The sequence below is a fragment of the Urocitellus parryii genome, chromosome 11 (genome assembly GCF_045843805.1).
Source record: "Urocitellus parryii isolate mUroPar1 chromosome 11, mUroPar1.hap1, whole genome shotgun sequence".
Lineage (NCBI taxonomy): Eukaryota > Metazoa > Chordata > Mammalia > Rodentia > Sciuridae > Urocitellus > Urocitellus parryii.
In genome coordinates, this window is record NC_135541.1 from 117,161,239 (window position 1) to 117,184,503 (window position 23,265).

Here is a 23,265-nt window from a genome sequence, read left to right on the forward strand (position 1 = left end):
TAGCTTAAATCACAGTCCAGGTAAGTTCTGCAGGCAGCTAGCTTAAATCACAGTCCAGGTAAGTTCTGCAGGCAGCTAGCTTAAATCACAGTCCAGGTAAGTTCTGCAGGCAGCTAGCTTGATCCGAAGTCTTGTCAGGTTCTCAGCCGAAATCTCCTCCGGTTTTCAGCAACACTGGAAATTCTTCCACCCTCGTTTTCACTGGCACTGGGATGAAGGCAGGAACTCAGGATGGCTAAAGAAAATCTTGTAGCATTCTACTAATAAAACAACCTTCTGAACAATTTAGTACATTATCTCAAGGTTTTCTACATTTGAAATAAGCCTTAATAGTGCTCATTACTCATTAGCTTCCTGGTGTGGGAGAACCATTGTAGCTTAGTTATTGGCATTGAAAATGACCAAACATCAGGGACGCTGGTAGCGTCTTCTGCAGGCTGTAGCATCCTGGGCAGCCCCAGATGGCCCCGAGGAGAGTCCGGGGAGTGTCCAGACTCAAACTGCTACTGGACACAGGGAGCAAGAGCCTGGGAGACTGTGCCTCCAGGTCAGGTCTAGATTTGGGCTCTCGGCAGTGGAAGAGCCGGCTGCTGCTGCCGCTTGCAAAGTACTTGCTGCACCATGACCCGCTCCCGCACGTGGCAGCCGCTGCACAGATTCCGATTCACGCACCCTCCTGTAACGAAAAGTATTTAGTAATAGCCTTTTGCTGCAACTTTTTCCTGATAATTCTTTTTCTTCTGAACTTTCTTTTTCTTTTTCTTTCTGACTAGAGTTCTCGGGCTTTTATCAACACATGCCCTAACTATTCTTGGTTTCATTGGGGTGTCTCTTTCCCTTATTAATTTACTTCTCACCCCTTCCATATTTTCATCACAAAGACAATACAATACACTGAGACAAAACAAGACACAAACATACTGTATCAATCTTCTCCATTTTCTCGAAATGGCCATTTTTCCTCTCGCCCTATCTGTCTAGGGACGAGCAGATTGCTCCCGTCCTATCTAGGGACGGGCAGCTTTTTTTCGTCACTTACCCCCGAGTGTCCCGGGGCTCCCCGTAACGGGCCACCATCTGCCGCAGGCCAGCTGCAGCAAAATAACCGGGGGGTGACGAATAACTTCTGTAGATTGATGCAGCAGGAATGGGAGCCATTTATTGTAGGGCAACAGAGCTATTTATACATTTTGCACAGCTTATCTTAATTAGCATAAACTAGATACATCAGTCAACCAATAAGGAATCTCCACACTTAATGGCTCACTTTTGTTACTTCTCAAACCACTCCCTCTGACATTTTGCCAGGCACCATCCAGACTTGTTTACGAACTCTAACATTTCTCTGGCAAAATACCAGGTGTTATTTTTGACTTATTTACAGACCTTAACAGATGTCTTCATTTATGCCAGCCTTCTTTAAAATGGCATAGAAAATTGTGAGTATCTGCAAGTGTGGGTCCTATAACCGCAGGCTGTCTGTGGGTGGAGTGTGGTACAGAAGTCCCCACCATGGCCGATGTAGATCGCCAGAGCACTGTTCTTGTGACTGGGATAGAAAGTCAGTTGGCCTGCCTATATCTGAGCTCCTACTGTCTGCAGTTGTGAATTGTGGGTGCCCACTTCTTTTCATTAGAACTTCTTTGGAAGCACTTGGAGGTTGTCTGCAAGTGTGGGGCCTGCAGGTGCAGGTTCTCTGGGGGTCATCTGGGACACAGAACCCTCCATCATGGTTGGTTCAGTTTACAGTGGTTTTGCTCATCACAGGGGTGGGAGTAGAAAGTCATGGGCCTGACTTTGCGTTCCTGCGGAGGCTCTCTGCTCAGCTGCTTCCTTTCTAGGCTGTGGAGGGCTTGAGTGTTGCAGCCTAGATCCACTCCACCCTCTTCTATAATCTCTTAATACCCCAATTCACATATATCAACATAAATATACTTGTAAATTATTATTACTCATATGATCAGTTACACTTGTGCCATGACACAAGTGTAACTGATCATATGGATCTGACACAAGGAGTCAGAATGCTTGATCTCCTACCAGGTTTCTTTTTCATTCCAAAGGTAAAGGAGTTATGTGCCAAAGCAGACAAGCTGATGGTTTCCCATCCTTCGGATAAACCTGAGATCCAGCAGATGAAGGAGGATCTGCTCTCTGACTGGCAGCACATCCGTGACTTGGCTACTGCCAGATACGCAAAACTGCAGGCTTCTTATGGGTGAGATATTCCCTCTTTCCTATTGCTCCGTTTACCTCCGCAGGTGTCAAGTGTAATGTCCAAAGAAGAAAATAGTGAGGGTCTCAGCTCTCCTGTCTATTTAGTGGGGGCAAATAAAGTTTTAATTTGTGATGTGATACTCAGCATAACACCTCCACCAACTTGCACCCTGGACTTCACCTGCGTGTATCATCGCAAGGTATTGTAAAGTGGCCCATAGAGCTGGAAAGGCAGATGATATGACATTCCAAAATTCTGGCTCCTGCTGCAGAACTGGAATAAATTTCCAAGCTAAAGAGCATAGAAATAACTCCCAAATCATTTCCTGAACTACAGGTTAAAGGCTAACAAAAAACAGGGTCACCAGGCACTGTTTTAGTAATTTTGTTAATTTTTATGGTTAGTAGTTAAATTACCAGAAGATAGTACTTATCTCATTGATATGACTGCAAATCAAAAATCTTTGAATGGGTAACCATTGTTTCAGTTTTTTGAATTATTTTTACTGGTACAGTATAATCACACACAACAGTGGGATTCTCGTTGTTAACGTGTTCACATGTGCACACAATATAACAATAGAATCCATTCCCTACTACCTACCCTGAAGTTTTTTTTTTGTTGTTTTTTATTAATAGTGTTAAATGTGAGCTAAGATACAAGGAATCCCATCTCAATCCTGGCCCTTCTCCCACATGGTGCTTTCTGTTATTTAGATGACATCTATTTATATATTGGTTACATTGCATTTTATTCAAGTACTGCTGGGGTTCTGTGACCTCGTGGTGGTAGAGATTTAATGACTGTGCATTGCAATCCCCATGACATCTAGGAATAGTGAGCCTTCTGTGAAGGACTTTACAGCACGAAAGGATTGCTGACTGCAAACCACAGGAAGTCCATGAGGGAGAGGGAAGGGAAGGATGAGGTTGAGGAACATCTCACCCATCTGAACTCAGTCTGACCCTAACTCTGTTCAAAGTCCTTTCACTTTCGTTTTTCTCCTTCCTCTCCGTTACCTCACCTTTTCCACAGGTACCAGAGGTTCTTATCTGACTACGATGAGCTCTCAGGCTGGATGAAGGAGAAGACTGCTCTGATCAACGCCGATGAGCTGCCCGCAGACGTGGCTGCTGGGGAAGCCTTGCTGGACAGGCATCTGCAACATAAGGTAGACAGGAAAGGTCTACCCAGTCAAAGGAGGAAGGAGGAGTTTGCATCATCACCAAGAATGCCGGGAGGTTTTCGGCTGTGTTTGAGACATTTTTGGTTTTTTGTTTGTTTGTTTGTTTGTTTGTTTTGTGTGGCCACAGCACGAGATTGATTCTTATGATGACCGATTTGAAAATGCTGAAATGACTGGTTGGGAGCTCTTGGATGGCAACCATGAAGCCTCTGATGAAATTCAGGAAAAGGTAACCTAGTTGAACAGGCTTTGTGAGATCTTTTCGCATATGCTTTACCTAAACTGTGTCACCTGACAGCATGATGAGTGGTTGCTTACCTTTGAGTCTATTTCATTCACTCTCTGACTTCTCCCTAACTTAAAACCTCACACAATTTAGACTCTTCTATACGCTGCTTCACTTTATCACATCCTCCTCCTCATATCTAGATTGTAAATTCAATGAGGTCTGTACCTTCTTAAAGTTCAGGTCCCCTGTGGTGCCTAGCTTGGTGTCTGCCATATGGCTGCTATCTGTACCTTTTCCTCTCTTCTTTTTACCATCTCAAATCATGCTGATTTTCCTACCTCCTGTATACCTCGAAATTTTCAACACAGAAGTCCCAGGAAAGCAGATTTGCCATCATTCTAACATTCCAGAACACAGGGAATTGTCTTAACCCCCTGACCCAGAGATTTTGATCCAGTCACAGAATCCAAACAGTCTTCCAGGTGACAGTCACAATAAGATTTGCATGCCTCTTTTTATCCTACTAGACTCCAGCCTCCAGCTCTGTGTGATGGGTAAGGTTGAAATAAAGATATTTTCAATTTCCCCAGAACTCTGTGGTAAAATTATAATATGGATTTTATTCTTTGGCACAACCCTAAATCCATGAAAACCTAGCCATTATCCTGAGATTCTGAAAATGTGTGCTGCTTTTTTGATGAAGTTTATAGCAGCAACTATAATAAACTAGAATTTCTTGGGCAGATGGTTGGTCAGAAACAAAGACTATTTTTTCTAATTTTGAAAATGTGTTCTTTTCTTCTTTCTTGGATTGTTCTTATTTCTTTTTCAGTGTAAAAGGCCAACTCCTCAGTCTGACATTTTAAGTGCTTTGTGAAATTCAACTTCATGAACTATCTAGCGATTAGTCTACCTATTACATTGTCTTCTATAGCACATTCTATAACCTAATTATTAGTATCCTAATAATATCCACTTATTCCCAGTGTTATGGCCTCCTACAATCCTGATACTACCCCTCTGTTCTGTTATTTAAATCTCCATTTTGTACAATACTTCTCATACTTTTTCCTACATTTACTCCCTAATTAATCCAATTTGAATTAATCTTTTCTTCCTTCTTTACATATACAGTACATTTAATCTCTTTTGTGGCATTTATTCCAGTTTCTCTAGACCACAACTATTTGCTTAGATGTTGGATTGTAATCTAATCCCATTTTCTATTCATTTTTGTAACATTCAAAAGGGTTTGCATTGATAAGCTTCGTAGTAAATATAAGATAAAATAAATTAATTCAATGTTCTTCTGATACATTATCTTCTCCTTCCCAAAGATGACAACACTTAAAAACAACTGGATTGCCCTGAGGGAGCTGTGGTCCAAGCGTCAGCAACAATACCAGCAATGCCTGGACTTTCATCTCTTCTGCCGGGACCGTGAGCAGGTGGACAGTTGGATGAACAGACAAGAGGTAACTGGAAGGTTCCAGTCAGTCTTAAACCACTTCTTGCACCCTTCATTTACCACCATGGCTGTGATTAACATCTCACAGCCACTGCTTTGGGCTGGAACTTGTACTGGGGAACTGAATGGTAACCCATGACAAAAAGTAAATAGAAGCCACTATATGACCCCTACAATACTCTCATGGGCAAATGCATAGAAAAATATTTAAAGACAGCACACAGGCTTGAGCACAACTGAACATAAGGTTAAAGGAGTGTCAAATTGTTAAGGGGTCTGGTAGAAAAAATTGTAATGAGTCAAGCAATGTTAATCAGATAAGATTTCTTGGAAAAGGTAAGTGGTCCTTTGGAGATAGTTTTCTTCAATTGAGATGATGCTTAGATTGGTGGAGTGAATTCCATGTGGATAGACCCAGTGAGAGAGGGTCTGTCTATCCTCTATTGAAAATTGAAATCATTAGGAAGGATGTCGACAGCTCCTACTATGTGAGGTTAATTCCTACATACCTTCCTGATTTGCACTAAATCCCACCTTGCGCTCCAACTCCCTTTGCTTTCTTCCTTAGATAGGCTAAGAGGAGTATTTTCCACCAGTGAGGACATCTGGGATGTTTCTTTCTGTCTTCTACAGGAATTCCTGAAAAATGAAGAGCTGGGAAACTCTGTGGGCAGTGTAAATGCCCTTCTGCAGAAGCACGACGACTTTGAGGAAGCCTTTACTGCCCAAGAAGAGAAGATCACAGTAAGAAATGGGCCCTGACTGAGGCATTGGCTTCCTGATGGAATACAACACTTTAACCAACAGGTGTCCCTAGGTGGAATCACTCCTGTAACGCTCAGGCACAGCATGAGGATGATTCTTTATAAATTTCCATCCCTAAGTTGAGAGCATCATGTGAAGCGATACAAGCCAAACTTAGAAAGTCAAAGGTCCTATGACTTCTCTCATCTGGAAGCTGGGGAGGAAAAGCGGGGAAAGAGTTGAGGGGAGGGACTCTCATGAAAATAGAAGGGAGACCAGTAGAGCAGAGGAAAGAGACAGAAGAGAAGCAGGGAGAGAAAGGGAAGGTATTGAGGAAAAAAACCTGATCGTATCATATATATTGTTATTTTTGTGCACATATAAATTCCACTGTTATGTACAATTAACAAAAAGTAAAGAAAAAAAAGTTGCCACCCCTTGTTTTGTTTTAGCAATATTTACTCCTGTCTTTAAAACTCCTTGATTAAATTTTATAAACGTAAATTTTTTTATGTAGTTTGAAAACTAGAACTTATTCAGGATTTTTCTTTAGATAAAAGAAAAAAACATCCAGGAAAAATAATCATACATTTTTTTCTAACACATTTCTTCCCTGAAAAACACATTTAGAAAGATTTTTAAGATGGTAGGCAATTATTTCTTCTGATGAAGTGGATGATGGCTCTTATTTTTTTCTGCAGCATAAATAAAAACTATTGGGTCCATATTTAATATAGGATTATCACTTAAACATTTGAATTTTTTGTTTCTCCATTCTAGTAATATCTTACTATAATTTTCTTTTGTAATATCTAGATATCTAAGTAATATCTGTTCTTTTCCTTTATGGTATATTTATGCTTTCTACTGTGTTTTCGTCTTTGTGTTTCTCATCTAATACTATGATTGAGATATTTGGTGAACCATTGGTAATAACATTTCAGAAAACTGATCAATATATAAGCAATATATAATCTCTCTCTCTCTCTCTCTCTCTCTCTCTCTCTCTCTCTCTCTCACACACACACACACACACACACACATACACATACACCATTGCCACCACCAGCATCAAAACTGACAGTCAAATTCTAAGTCTTCCCTTTTTAAATGAATGGATTACTTTTTATTTATTTTATTTAAATTTTTGTTTTCAATTAAAAATATTAGTGCATTATAGTTATGCATAATGTTGGGGTTCATTTTGACATAGTTACATAAGCCTGGACTATAATGTGCTCTGATCAGTCACCAGTACTTCCCCTTTCCCTATTTTCATCCCTCCCCCTATTTCCTTGCCTAATCAATTTGATGATTAATATGGCCCCTTCTTAATCCATATGCTTATCTGTTGATTCTCAAAAGCCAATAGTATATAATAATTTTTATAGTGTTATCATTTGCTTTATGTTATTTTCCAATTCTAATCAATTAATCCATTTAAAATACAGCAATTTGGGGAGTATGTATGAATAAGGGTAAAAATTCACTCTCAGAATTTCTGACTCCCCTCCCCTATATAGCTGGAGATATATATTATAGGTTAATGAATGGAGTTGGGGGGATGAAGACTCAGAAAGAGAGAGATTATATAGATACTGGCCACTGGGTGTGGTTTTATATAAATAGCCATTTTTTTCTATTTGAATAGAGCAAATATTTACCTTTTAGTGACATCTGCATTCATTCATTCACTGTAGCCTGGATTGAAAAAAAATATTGTGGTGCACGTGTATGAATATGTAACAACAAATACCACTATTCTGTGTAATAAAATTCTGTATAATTATAATAAAAAAAGTGGTACAGAGAAGCTAATTGACATGATTAAGTGTATTTTGAAATACAATTTATAACAGAAATAAGAACTAGGACCTAGATCTTCTGACTCTCAAACTTGTCGTCTTCCCACATTGCTGTTTCATTTTCATACAGTGACTCAAACTGACTGCTGGCTCAGTGGTCTCTGAAGAGAAAAATCACTCTATTTTTTTTTTTCCAGACCTTAGACAATACTGCAAACAAATTGATTGACAATGACCATTATGATTCGGAGAACATTGCTGCTATCCGTGATGGGGTAAGTCCCAACGGCACAAAACTTCTAACTGCCTGTGCACTGGGATGGGGACAGTTGGGTCCTGGTGGCCAGGGTGGGCGGTGAATCTCAGGCATCCACATTTGGCTTTGCAGACATTAAGTTTACTCATGGTCTCTGCAGTTGTTGAGCCGGCGGGACGCCCTACGAGACAAGGCTGCCACTCGTCGTAAAATGCTGCAGGATTCATATGATCTGCAGCAACTGTATCAGGACTCAGATGACCTAAAAAACTGGATTAACAAGAAGAAAAAGCTGGCAGATGATGACGATTACAAGGTAGGCAGGGTTTCCAGGTCCTGGATATCCTCATGAGCAGTTGTCTTCATGGAATCACAGTCTTGGGGCTGAACAGATGGATGATGATCTCCATTTATAGATGAGGTAACAAGATTTGGGGAAAAGGGTATTGACTCTCCCCTAAGGAGAGCCTGTGTAACCTCCTTATAGTAGAAAAATATGATGAATGAATCCCAGTGATACATTTCAAATTAAAAGAAAAATACCATCAACTCAAAAGGAACCCAAGAGTCTGACCTAATGTAGACTTCTTCCGTTTTGCCACTGAGAAGGAACAACCACTTCTTCTATACAAGAGACCTAGGATCCCATTGGAAAAGGTCCCAAGTTACCTGATTACTTAGAAGGTGACTTAACATAAAGTGTTGAATCATGAACTCTAGAGAAAGTGAACCTGGGCTTGAATTCTTGCCCTTTACTGTTGAAGTTTGTGTGACTATAGAGATTGCTAAATGATCTGTGGCCATGGATGTTTCTTCCTTGGGGTTGTGGCAAACACATATTTTATGCTCACAGAAGTTATATAATATAAACTATTATGCGCACACATGCCTTTGCATACTATTTGTAAACCTGCACATTTACAGTCAGGGCTAGAATTAGCATCTCAATTTCTAGTCCGGTATCTACTGACAATAGTTATTTTTCCAGATATCATTTGATCTTAAGTGGTTACCTGTGATCCTTATGATCTTATTTATTTATATCAGTGGTTCAACCACTGAGCCACATCCCCAGCTCATTGTTAAATTTTTTATTTTGAGATTCAGTAAGCTGCTTAAGGCCTCACTAAGTTGTGGAGGCTGGTTTTGAACTTGCTATCTTCCTGCCTCAGCCTCCTGATATCTAATATGACCCATTCAAAATGTTATAAATGGGTTCTAATATTCTGTTGGTTCTTATATCTTGATAGGACTCTAAATCTTGCTTGTATCTTTCATTCTGTGAAACCAGGAATTAAGTGTTTGCATTCCAAATGGCTCCCGTGTGTTCAGAATAAACAGATCTTTAAATGGAGGGCTTAAGGGCTTATTACTGAAAGGAATGGAAAGTAATTTTATCTTTCATGATAGCTCTGATTGATTGTCACTGCTTGCATGGGGTGCCACATTCAAAGTGATCTTCAGGCCCTCTTCAGACTCAGTAGAACTAAATGCTGTATTGGTTAGCCATTCTTCCATGTGTGTAGAAGGAGGGATTGATTGCATGAGTCCAAGAACTGGGCAAGGACTCTTCTCCCTTGTGGTGTCTTCTTAGTACAGTTAGATTTACATGGAGAGCAACTCCTTGTCCTCAAAATTTCTGCCCCTCATTCTCCAGACAATGATTTTTGTCATTTATTTTGACATCTTCTCTCAGGATACACAGAACTTGAAGAGCAGGGTTCAAAAGCAGCAGGATTTTGAAAAGGAATTGGCAAATAATGAAATCATACTCAAGGACCTGGAGAACAAAGGCCAAAAAATGATGGAAGAGGATCACTACGCCTCTGATAACGTGGCTGCTCGCCTGAAGGAAGTCACCAGCCTCTGGAAGGAGTTGATGGAGATGAACACTCAGAAAGGTGAGAAGCAGAGGTTTTGGTGGAAGGCTGCTTCCTACACTCTGAAACCTACGACGTTCACCTTCATGAGCATGAATTCACCTGGCAACTTCTATGAGTAGGGACGCCACCCATTTCCTTCTCTATGTCTTCCTTTTGTTAGTCAATGGTTTAAAATACAAGCTAATTTTTTCCCCTCTGTGCACCAACAATATTTTATTTTCTTCACATATGTGGGGTTTTCTTAAAGCCAAAATACTTGTGTTTTCTTCATTTTTCCCCCTGTGTTTTCTCTTTTCTTGAGTAAATTTTCATGAACCATGAGTTCAGTATTGGCTTTGTATCTGAATCTAGTGTACTTAAATTAGGTTGCATGTTTTGGTTCTATAAACTAGACAGAATGTTAGAACCCATCTGTAACATTTTGAATGGTTCATATTAGACATTCAACATTGACATTAAGAGATTATACACGAACAGATTATTGATATCACATGTGATTTTCCTATAGTATTTTATTTTTTAAGGGTCTGGTCACTTATTGCTTTTTCTCCTATCTAAAAATGATCAGGCTATTCTCTAAGCTCAATTAAAAAATTCCCATATGTATGCCTGAATAGTCTTACTGATATTTTATCTTACTCTTACTTTGGAGAATTAATCAGTTACCAATAATTAACATGAATAGTAAGTTTTCTCTATCACTGCCTCCATTGTTATGAACATCACCTGTAGGTATTACTCCATCCTGGTTACACAAGAGATATGTTACATGATTTATTTCTTTGGCTGTCATCTCATTTTTGGTTAGGACAAAGAATCCAACCTGGTTATACCAATAAGACATCATTGCCAGCCTCATTTAGCAGTTGTTTACTAAGATGACATTTAGTAATTGCTTCACAGAAATAATGCAAATAATTGATATAAAAGCATAGACAAAAATTTAATCTAAGAATACTGTGAATAATCAAGACATTCTTGGGAGAAAAAAAATATGGGGCATGGTTTGTGATGAAGGACAGGCATTAAGAGAGGGTGTAGCAAAGTTCAAAGAAACTTCAAAATTTCAAACTGAACCAACCCCACATTTTATGTTTGTCACAGAAAGTGTGACATTTGGGTTTGAATCTCTTTAAAAGAAAATTCTTAATAGTAAATGACAAATGAAAATATCTAGGAAGGTTAAAATCTGACACAGAATAATGATATTTCACCAGGGGTTATTACTTATTGTTTATCTTTGTTTTGAGAATATTACAATATGTAAAACCAAACACCATCAGAATTCTCCAAATTTAAGGTGACTTTTTATATAACGACACGCAAAAGGGTTATCCTGTTTTTCCTCTTTGGAATATCAAAATACTATGTTTCTCTTTTAAGTTGAGGGAATGTGTATCATAGTGCATAAAGGAACAAAGTTCGTAGTAGCTTAAGCCTAACGTCTTCTCCCAGGGACCCAGTTGCATGAAGCTAACCAGCAGCTACAATTTGAAAATAATGCAGAAGACTTGAAGCACTGGCTGGAGGAAGTGGAGGGGCAAGTTACCTCTGAGGATTATGGGAAAGGCCTCGCTGATGTTCAGAATCTACTCAGGAAACATGGTCTCCTGGAGTCCGCTGTGGTTGCTCGTCAGGTTTGTTGTTAGCTCTTTGGCCAACTGCAGGCAATTGGTGTCTATCCTCTGACTGCATTCACTATTATTATTGTTAAGTAATAAATAACTATTTCTTAAGTAATTATTATTAGCAATTATTATTGCTACTAAGAAAATAAGGAACCAAAGGTAAATTGAAATTGTAGTTATTCACCTGCCTTTTCCCAATATGCCTCCAATCCTGTCATTCTCCTGAGTCATTCGTCTTTCTTTATTAACTTTTCTAAGCATAACACAGTTCAGGAAGCCTAAATGTCTTAGACAACCTGTCACTTACTAGTTGTATGATCTTTGGTAGGTCATTTCATCTTCTCTTGCTTCTGTATCCACACTTATAAAATAAGGGTTCTGAATAAAATTTGGCTCAAATTTCTCATTCTGATATTCTATTCTTCAAATTTGAAAGTATAGTCAATCTTACCAATCTTTTGTAGTTAGTAAAATTAAAATCCATCCATGTAAACTGACTTTCCCAGCATCACTGAGAAAATGAACAAGGGTAGGACTATTCTACAGATATCTAAGTTCCTAATTTCAGGGTTATTAGCCCTAACATCCCACTAGACTGATATTTAAAAGAAATTTATCTAGTTAGTTTCCATAACATTTATATTGTGAGTTTTGGAAGAAGTCAGTAAAAATTCACTTACAACTAATTCAATTCCTTATCCTAGGAATCTTAGCTTTCATTTGAAAATGATTCCGCTATTCCCTAAGTCACATAAATCTGTACTCGTATAATACACTTCTTAAAATTCTGCTCTTTGTGACTTAAATAGGGAAACACAGAAAAACCTAAAGAAAACAGGGAAAAAAACCAACTCAGTCATTTATATAGCTCTAGGGATGGCTCAATAGGCTTTCAATAAGGTAAAAGGGCAGAGAGAGGAAAACCACACAAAGATGATATTTTAGTCAGCTTTTCTTTATTGGTTGCAGAAGACCTGACAAGAACAAGATAGAGGAGGAAAAGTTTATTTTGACTGACAGTTTCAAGTGTTCAGTCCATGGTTGGCAACTCCATAGCTCTGGGCCCAAGGTGAGACAGCATCATGGTGGAAGGGCATGGCAGAGGAAAGCATCTCAGGACAGACAACAGGAAGCAAAGAGAGCTTTGCTCACCAGAAAAAAAAATGTAAACTTCAAAGATATGCCCCCAGTGACTTAGCTCCTCCAGCTGTACCCTACCTGCCCAGAGTTACCTCTAGTTCATCCATACCAGAGAATCAATCCGTTATTAAGGTCAAAGTTTTCATAATCTAATCATTTCGCCTCTAAAAATCCCTACATTGTCTCAAACATGAGCTTTTGGGGATACTTCAGACCTAAACTATAACAGATGAATTTGAAATTTACACAGTCAGAGCGAGTTTGAAACAGATTTTTTTTCACGGAGGGAAGAAAAGAGTTGTTTAAAAAATTATTTGTTTAAATTGACATGAAAAAGAACAATTTGAGAATGATAAATATCATGTGTAAACACTTGAGAAATAGGTATCTGTCACACTATTTGGGAAAAATAAGAGCAGCCAATCACTAGGAATTGGTTCTCTTAGTAGAGGCTAAATACATTTTATTTATTCACATATTTGTACAGTACTGAGGATTGAATCCAGGGCTTCACACATTCTAGGCAAGTGCTCAACCACTGAACTATATTCCCAGCTCTGCAAAGTTGATTTTAGATATAGATTGTTATGGTTGGAAAATGTCTTCAGTGTTTCCTATAGGAGTTTAAGTTGAGATCAAGACAGGTGAACAAACTTTCCCAGGATCAAATTTCAATTAACTGTCATCCAGGAATAGAAAGTAGGCCTTCCATCTCCCTGGGGGCATTCTACAATACATTAGAGATTTTTCAGAGTGTAACGGATCCCTAGTCGTAATGATGATGTTGTTCGAAAACCACTCTATTATACTATTATGTTGTCCAAAGTATCCCAAGAAAATGTGGAAAATTAGCTAGTGAGAGATTTTAATTTTAAATCTTTATGGATCCTTTAATTTTTTACAGAGTAGTGAGTTTGGATTTTAAGAAACAATTGACAGTCGATGTTTTGTTCCAAATTGAAGAGAGATATCAATCCTTGGATAGGCTGATCGTTGGATGATAAAACAGAATATTTAAGAACAATGCTTCATCTTCCTCTTTTCTCAAAGAACTTCTTGTATGCAAAAAGCTTCCCTCCTCAAAAACAAAACAAAAAAAACCCAAAAAAACAAAAGAAGTAGATAAGCAACTGTACCATTTGTATACGAGGCCAGCTATAGCTCATCTCACCAACAAACATGAAATTAATCTCTCATGTCTGTTTTAACCCACAGGCATATAGCTAGAATTTTATGTCCAGGAGGATCATTCCCAGTCTGTTTCTGTATCCATCCTTTCTCAGAAATGGCCCAAATGGGGACAACTAGGTTGCTGTCAAGGCCAGTGCAGATGCATTAGTTTTGGTGGGGTTCTGATATTTGCTTTGGAGCACTATATTCCATTTTTTAGACTTTGTTCTTATGTAACAAACTGAAGCCTCAGAAGTTCTCATTTTTAATTGAAAGATGTAGCTCATTTCAAAGGGAGAGAAAGCGTGGAAGGGAAACACAGAACAAAATCTTCCTACTTCTTTCCTTGGGTCTCCAATTCATCAATACTCAGAATTAAAACATTAAAATTTTCAATTTGTAGGATTTCTTTGGAGCATTTTGTCCCTCTGAATGTGGTGTGACAACTATTGTCCTTTTTTCCTCTCATTTTTTATTAGTGCATTATAGTTATATATAATATTGTGGTTTATTTGGACATAATTATACAAGCATGAAATATAATTTGATCCAATTTTATCCCCAGTACCCCCCCTTTCTCTTCCCTCTGTCTTCCCCCTCCCCCATTCAATTTCCTCTACTCTACTAGTCTTTCTTCTACTTACTGATAGTTTTTTTTAATCAATTACTACATTATGGATATGCATAACGGTGAAATTCATTGTAGTATCTTCATAGATGTACATAGGATGATTTTGTCGATTTCATTCCACCAGTCCTCCCCTTTCCCATCTTTCTTATGAAAGAGGTCTTAGCTTCATGAGGTGATCCTCTATTTTGCTTGGATTTAATTGGAAGTCTTAACATGCCACATATGGAGAACTCTCCCACGGCCCCCTCTTATCACATTGAAATCCAGGCCCTTCTTCCTAAAGGCTGGTACGTCCTGATGCACTCTCTGTTTCTCCCTCAGGATCAGGTGGACATCCTCACAGATTTGGCTACACATTTTGAAGAAATAGGCCATCCTGATTCGGGGGACATGCGGGCAAGGCAGGAGTCCTTGGTCTCCCGATTTGAAGCTCTGAAAGAGCCACTGGCCACCCGGAAGAAGAAGCTCCTTGATCTACTCCATCTGCAGCAGATTTGCAGAGACACAGAGGATGAGGAGGCCTGGATCCAAGAGACTGAGCCTTCAGCGGCATCCACCCAGCTCGGTTAGTACAGCCTGAGCAGTCTGAGCCTGGGGAAGAGGACCAAGGGCTGCAGATTGAGAGATCTGGGAGAGAGTAGGGTTGGAGTAGAAAGTTCACTCTCGGCTCCAGTCACCTCCAGATCCATGATAATTTGTCCAGACCTCCATCTAAATAATGCCAAAACATCCACCCCCTGAAACTGGACATGAACAATGCTGTGGATTCAGCAGTTCTGGGAAGATCTAGAGCACTCAGCTTTTCACAGGTTGTGAATGTTCTTGACAGACAAGTCATGGCTAATGTTTCGAGGTATCAAGTTAGTTTTTGTCTAGGTTATGCGTAGCATAAAAATTTTGAAACTAGAAGAACCCACTATGATGATATAAAAGGTAAAGTTAGCAGACAGAGTGCAATTGTCTTGTCCTTTGTAAGGTATGAGTTCACAAGTGTCTACACCAGGATTCTTAAAGTACAGAAAAAACAGTATACAAATAAAGTGTAACTTTGTACATACATATTAGAAAGATCTGTGAGGGGCTAGACAATAGAAAGATTAGTCTAGGAAAACTTCGCAGAACAGAAGAGCTTGAGGCTAATTATAAAAGCACAGAGTTCCTGGAGAGGTATTTTGAATAGGAAGCATGGGAAAGAAAGTTTGTAGGGGAGAGAAGTAAAGAATGTTTAGGAAACAAGGGGAAGTGAAACAGGCAGGGGGGATTGGGGATCTCAAAAGATGGAGGAAATTCACAGTAATTGTATTTGTTGTGAAATGTTAATGTCAGGCAACAGGTGAGTCACTTTTTATAAATTCCTTTCGTGTGCTAGGATAATCCCCAACTTTAATTTTGTTTTTCCCTATAGGCAAGGACTTAGTTGCAGCCAAAAATCTTCTGAACAGGCACCAAGTCATCTTGGCAGACATTGCCATCCATGAGCCACGCATCCAAGTGATAACAGAGCGGGGAAACAAAATGGTACAGGAAGGTATGCACGATTCATATGGAGTTGGCTGAAATATCACTGGACCAGACCCGTGGAAAGAGGCTTATACAGTCTTAGAGCTTCAAGGAAATTTTAAAATAACTGATCCATTTTCCCACTCGATGCAGAAATTCCTTTTAGAAATTTCTGACAGATGATATACAGCTTTGTTTGCATATTGCCAGTATTAGAAATCTCCCAACCTCATCCTCTGATCCCCATTCTTTTTGTAAAGCCAAATTTATTAAAATAGCCCTAATCATCAATATGCTTCTCTGTAAAAGTTACAGAACTCAAGAACCTAAGTTACAAAATCTGTTATGTTAAGACCTTTTCCCAAGTACTAGCTTCCAGTTCTGTGAAGATTTAGGTTTCCAGTGTCTTATTATCTTAATGGTAAACAGTGACATTTCTTTGAACTTTTTACTTTATATAGTTTTTAATGACTATCCTCATTCTGTTTTTCCATATTCAGAAACATCTGCTATTGAAATATGATGTTCATACTTGAACATCATAGGCCAGGTAGAGTATAAGCCATGCAGATTAAACTGAGATTTTCCCTTTGCTGCTTGAAGAATCCATTTCTGCCACCCAGTGTCTGGTTTTCAAAAGTATAGGTTAAAAGAAACTTTGCTAAGACAAATTCAGATCCCGATTGTGTGATTAAAATTGACAAATTTGGGGTTTGGGGTTTGTATGTTACTATAGAAACTCACCTTTTATTTCTCTAAATATCTGACTGTAATTGGAAACTAATTTTTTTTCTTCTGTCAGTTTGTTTTATGTATGTATGTATTTTGAAGCTCTGTTATCATAGATATTTAGGATCATTCTGCCTTTTTGATTAATTTAAATCTTTACATTATGAAATGTTCATCTTTATTCCTGGTGATGTTCCTTATTCTGAAATTGACTTAATGTGTTTTTAATAAAGACACTTGAGATGTCTTTTGATTAGTTTAGGATGGTATCTGTTTCTTGATCTCTTTGCTTAGTTAGGCCTTGCATATTCTGTATAACCTGTCATTATTTCCATTTTAATCCAAGTGTTTACAACATATACACTTCACAGTTATCATAATGGCTACGTTTAAATCTAGCATCTTGCCATCATTTCCCTCTTTGCCCATCAGTTTCTGTCCTCCTGGAATTATTTCTGTATTTATTATGAATTCACTTTAATCCCCATTTTGGCCTAGTAGGTCCAGTTCTGTTTTGTGTGAGGATGTGTTTATTGTAGTAGTGCAGATATTTTCTAGTTGTGGTTTGTGGTGCTGGAGATACTTTCACAGAGTGCGCATTGTCAGGATACTTTGGAATAATGCTAAGATGTTATTTTTTTCTTACATGTCTTCTTTTATTGGCATATATGAAGTTTCCAGAGCATATGCAAGATATGCATGGATATCATTGCCCAAATATCTACTAGAATACATGTTTGTATATTTTTGAGTCTCAACATTTTCTATTTTGATTTCTCATATGGTAACTTTCAATAAGTAGGAGTGTGATCAAAAGTAGTTTAGTGTCCTCAATAATTTTTAAAGTTGTTCATTCTAAGAGAAAATATTTGAGAGTCATTGCTCTAGGATTTAGAATATAGATCTTTAAATTATGATAGCCTCACTTCAAATCGTATCACATTATTTCATGTGTAATACAAGACCCTTCAATGGATACTCCATTTCCCCATTTATCCTTGGTGCTCCTGGTATCACACATTTTAAATTTATTTATGTTATAAATACCATATTGCTTTTCATTATTTTGCTTGGATATGCCACTAGCTTTGTATAAGATTCAAAAGTGAAAAAAAAAATTACTAATGTATTTGTCGTTTCCAGTGTACCTCAGTCTTTGTATAGGTAAATATTTCATGTGTATCATTTTCTTTTGCTTTATGAGCTTGTAGTGCAGGTCTGCTAACTATGAAATCTCTTGGCTTTTGTTCATCTGCACATATTTATTTTGCTCTCCTTTTGGAACATATTTTCACCACATGGCATTCTTGGCTAACAATTTCTTCCTTTCAGAGCGTCTTTAAAGAGGCTGCCACACTGTCTTCTGACGTGTGGTTTCTGATGAGATAAATCTGCTGTCATCATTATCTCTGTTTCTCTGTATGTGATGGCCCCCTTTCCCCCCCGACTCTTTTAGGTTTTTCTCTTTCTCACTGGTTTTCATCAGTTGGGTTATTTTGTAAATTCATTTGGTTTTCTTTGTTTCCTTGGCTTGGAAGGGAACATTGAGCTTCTTAGGTCTGCTTTGTTGTGGTTCTTGCAGGACAGACTTTATCTTACGACTAATGCACAGATTAGTCTAATACTAAGATATTACCCTTCTAAAGACTCAGCTGGTGTTACAATATCTTTTCACTTTGCTGTCTTGTAGTTTAATTACTTCTTGCATTATGTGACCTCTAGGAGTTGTTTGGTTTTTAAGTCATTCTTTCCCTACCCTTTAGGAAAGTCCTTTCAAATGTGTGCAAAAAAGTAATCAGTCAGATACTTGAGGGACTTTTCTTTACGATTCCAAAGCTCCATCTCTGTGCAGCACCCTTCTCTTTAGTGCTCTGCCACACAAATTCTAATTGTCTTGTCTTTTACACACTCCTATTTCTGTCTCCTCAATTCAGTATGACTCTGAGTTTCCATTTTAGCTCTTCTACTACTGCAGCCCCCAAACTGCTGAGGGCATAACCTACAGCAATGGTAAGATCTATCTTCGTTCTTTCATTTCTTTACACCTTACATGAAAATCATTGTATATAATACATTTTTCCTGTTTTCTGATTGTTTAAGGTGGAAGTGCAATTCCTATAATAAATCCCTTATGGACAGAAATAGAAGTCTATTGATTTTTCTGTGCAGACTAGAAAAGACACACTTTTGATACTCTGAGTAAAAACTACACATGGGTGTTTTCTTTTCAGATCTGTATTGGTTAGACTATACCAACCCATTTACTACCACATATACATGCTTGTTAGACTTAGCTGCTCATCTCACTTTGGACTTTCCATTTTCCAGAGAATTTATGAAAAGTGTGACATTGACTAAATTCTGCACCCTTCTCAGTCCTCCCTTTATTTCCCCATTATGGAAAAGACTAGAGTATGGAAGACATTCATGAGGGTCATCCTCACCTTTTCTATAAATACTCCACAGGACACTTTGCTGCAGAAGATGTCAGCTCTAGGGTTGACAGTTTGAACAAGAATATGGAATCTCTCAATGCTCGAGCTAAGAGAAGGCAGAATGATCTTGAGGCCAATGTCCAGTTCCAACAGTACCTGGCTGACCTGCATGAAGCAGAAGCATGGATCAGAGAGAAGGAGCCTATTGTGGACAACACTAACTACGGAGCTGATGAAGAAGCCGCTGGGGTAAGGCAGGGGTGGGGTGAATGCTGTCTAGTGAATACTCACCAGATGCTACCAAATGACTAATGTAGGGTTTTTTTTTCATATTATGGGTCAAATAAAGGTTCTGCTTGATTATTTGGGCTTTCCAGAATGATCACCTTTGGCTTTCATCTGCTGGGATACTCTCAGAGTTATCAGGGATCCCAAAAGATGTACCACATTTTTCTAATGCTCTAGAGATTTAGAGATTTTTTTGGAGAGTATCTAAACCCAAAAGGTGCCATCGAAGATCTATACTTATCTTGGTCCTATTCTGAAACTGCTCATAACTAACATCGAACTTTCATAAAGCAACCATGGTTTTCTGATATAGGCATCTTTATTTCTTTATTTAAATATAAAAGTCATACAGGCACATGGGGCGAAAAGAACCTCAAAGATCATAATAACTCTTTATATCCATTTTGTTTATTGTCCTACAGGAAGTCAATATAGTGTTTTATAAACCTAAGCCCTAGATCTAATTGAAATGTGAGTTTAAAGTTATGCTGATGCTTATCCTACAAGGTAACATAATTATTGCCACTGTCTTTCAGCTGTGATGTGTAGGTTAATACATGTGCAAATTTAGAAGGCCAGAAATTTAAATAATTAAGTGCACATAGTGCAGACGGAAGACATGAAAATATATGTAGCAAATATATTGAAATTATTATTTATTAATTCCCGTTTTCTTGAGTCTTGCAAATTTAGGATTAAAAAGAACTCCACAATAGAAAGTGGCTCTTCCCAAGATTTAAGGCCATCAGTGTAATTCAAAACAACAGAAGTAAATGCATTTTCCCGATGTGGTTAGTGTTCCTGCCACCTTTGTTCTGATGATCTTCTCATCAATAAATACAGGCTCTCCTCAAGAAGCATGAAGCCTTCTTGGTGGATCTCAATGCATTTGACAATAGTATGCAAGCGCTACGGGATCAGGCAGAAGCCTGCCAGGTAAGAAGGACTTCGTGACGGCAAGAAGCATGTTCCTCACCACAGAAGCAAAGGGATTTTCTTATCACTGATCTTACTTCCTACAACCCTCCTGGGGTTGCAAACAAAATAAAAAAAAAAAAAATTCTATAATCCCGTTAGGCAGGAAATGTAACATCTACAGAGGTTTAGTCCAAAAGAAGCTTTCCATAAACTTTATTTATTATGTGTTCATTGATACCTGGTTTTGACTTTCCTCATTCCTCCTTTTAATATTATTCCTTTCCTTCCTCCCTCCCTCTCTCTCTTCCTTTCTTCTTTGTTTGCCTCTGTTCCTTTTTATCTTCCTCCTTAACTCTTTTCTTTCCTTTATTAGTTTTTTTGTAACAATGCTTATTAAATGTCTATCATCTGCAAGTATGAACAAAAAGTAATACTGACTTGCAAGAAATTTACACTTCATTAGGAGGCCAGAAATTTAAATAATTAAGTGCACATAGTGCAAATGGAACACACACACACACACACACACACACACACACACACAGTCCCAAAGAAAGGAATCTTCTGTTTCCCGAAACAGGAGTGCTGGAAGATAGAAATTTTTTTGTAGCTGAGATGAGCCATTTTATCTGAGATTTTTGTTTGTTTGTTTGTTTTATGAAATGGGAGGTTTTCTATGCTGACAAGAAGGAAAAGAACTTTTCCTTTATGGCAAGGTTATTTAAGTTATTTATTAGTGCATCATAGTCATACATAATTGGGTTCGTTTTGACATATTCATTAATACATAGAACATAATTTGCTCCATTTCAATCCCCAGTACTAACTTTTCTCCTCCCCTCTGCCCTTCCTGATCCCTTTCCTCTACTCTATTGTCCTTCCTTTCATTAATTATTTTTAAATTGGTGCCTTATAGTGATATATTCATACATGGCACATAACATAATTTGGTCAATTTCATTTTGAAGTTCCTCTTCTTTCCAATCCCCCCTCCCTCCCGCTTAACCCCCTTCCCTCTATTCCACTATTCTTCTTTCTATTTTCACAGGATCCCTTTTAAAAAAAATCCTTATTTTACTCTCACTTCTCCATATGAGAGAAAATATTTGACCTTTGGCTTTCTGGGTCTGGCTTATTTCATTGAGTATGACGTTCTCCATTTCCATCCATTGACCAGCAAATGTCATAATTGGATTCTTTTCATAGCTAAGTCCAACTCCAATGTGTGTATGTACCGTATTTCTGAGTCTTTCTTTAGCGAATTTTTTAAACTGGTGAATTATGACCACACATACTAGTGGAGTTCATCGCGACATATTTGCATATGCATATAACACAATCTGGTCAGTTTTGTTTCTCAGGACCTCACCTTTCCTCCCCTTCTTCCTTCCCTGGTCCCCTTTCTACTCTACTCATCTCCTGTCTGATTTCATGAGATCCTTCCCCCACTTTTTTCCCCCTTATTTTATCTCTAGCTTTCACATAGGAGAAAAAAAAATATAGCCCTCAAATTCCATCCATTTTCCTGCTAATGACATGTAGTTCATAACCCATGAGGGTGGATGCACTGAGAAGCGAAACAATTATATTAACTGTATTTGGGAAATGGAGATTGGCTGAGGATATGTGAACAGGGAGGGCGGAGGTGAAAGGGAGTGTTGTGAAGGGTGATGAATTCCCATCAAGTGAATGATAGAATCAGTGTCTCCTCTGGGTACTGGAGAAAAAGAAGGAGACACGCTTCTTACATTCAAAGAATCTCTTCTAATGAGAGGCTTGGGACTCACACACTGGGACCAGACACAAGACAGATTCAGCACGTCAGGTCAACAGACAGATGATAGGAAGTGGGACTTTAACTTTGTCACACAATTTTCTAAAATGTCAATGTGTATAATCCGTTGGGGCCTTCTTTGTCTCTCTACTGTTTAAATTGGTGCCTGATAAAATGGAGTCAATTATGTTCTATGCATTAATGAACCCAATTATGTATAACTATCATGCACTAATAACCAGATAATCATATTTTTACCACTCAAGTTATATATAAAATAGTGGAATGCATTGTGATACATTGGCATGGGCAGGTAACATAATTGGGTCCATTTTGTCGCCCCGTACCTCCTCTTTCCTTCCCATCCCCCTTCCTGATCCTCTACTGGTCTACTCAAGGAGCACATTAGGAACCGTGGCTTAAAACATTTAATATTCCTGAGGCTAGATGTTTTTCTTGTTCACTCTGAGTTCGTATTCCCCAACCTGCTGGTCTCCTAGTAAGTGTGACAGTATTTCTGGAAACCACGTATTTTAACCTCTGGCAGCCACCTAAGAGGTTCCAGACTTTCTCCTCCTGTGAGGCCCCAGGGGGTGTCCATCACTGGGAGGTTCCACGGGGAGATGCTTCCAAGGCATGACTGACATCTGTCCCCCACCCCCACCCCCCTTTTATCCTCAGCAACAACAGGCTGCACCCGTGGAGGATGCTGCTCAAGAATCAAGGGTTCTGGCTTTATTTGACTTCCAGGCCCGCAATCATCGAGAGGTCACCATGAAGAAGAACGATGTGCTAACTCTGCTCAGTTCCATCAACAAGGTGACTTGTCCTAACCTTATTTCCATCAGTGAAGTGGCTTTTTCATAGCCCTTCTCCTCACCTTGCCAGATAACCAGATAATCATATTTTTACCACTCCACTTTTTTTTTTTTTTTTTTCAGTCCTGGGGATTAAACCCAGTGCCTTGCGCATGCTAAGCAGAAGCTCTACCACTGTGCTACACTCTCATTCCTTTTTCTTTTTAATATTGAGCCCAGGCTCACCTTGAACTTGTGATACTTCTGCCTTAGCCTCCTGAGTCATTCGGATTACAGATTTACACCAACATGTCCAGCCTCAACATTTATATATATATAAATGTTTATATATATGTATATATATATATGTTGTTGATAGACCTTTATTTTATTTATTTATTTGTATGTGGTGCTGAGACTCAATCCCAGTGCCTCACACATGCTAGGCAAGCGCTCTACCACTGAG

General features: G+C 38.5%; 1 protein-coding gene across 1 annotated transcript in view; it reads left to right on the top strand.

Moving 5' to 3' along the window:
* The window catches only part of Spta1 (spectrin alpha, erythrocytic 1), a 76,392-nt gene that overhangs the window by 13,862 nt on the left and 39,265 nt on the right, over positions 1–23,265 (top strand). Inside the window, exons 8-21 of the mRNA XM_026407964.2 lie at positions 2,064–2,218; positions 3,254–3,389; positions 3,532–3,633; positions 4,971–5,108; positions 5,735–5,845; positions 7,848–7,925; positions 8,067–8,222; positions 9,603–9,807; positions 11,245–11,426; positions 14,680–14,923; positions 15,764–15,886; positions 19,054–19,271; positions 20,154–20,246; positions 22,684–22,821. Of these exons, the coding sequence (XP_026263749.2) occupies positions 2,064–2,218; positions 3,254–3,389; positions 3,532–3,633; positions 4,971–5,108; positions 5,735–5,845; positions 7,848–7,925; positions 8,067–8,222; positions 9,603–9,807; positions 11,245–11,426; positions 14,680–14,923; positions 15,764–15,886; positions 19,054–19,271; positions 20,154–20,246; positions 22,684–22,821 (2,079 nt within the window). The remainder of the gene's footprint in view (positions 1–2,063; positions 2,219–3,253; positions 3,390–3,531; positions 3,634–4,970; positions 5,109–5,734; positions 5,846–7,847; positions 7,926–8,066; positions 8,223–9,602; positions 9,808–11,244; positions 11,427–14,679; positions 14,924–15,763; positions 15,887–19,053; positions 19,272–20,153; positions 20,247–22,683; positions 22,822–23,265) is intronic.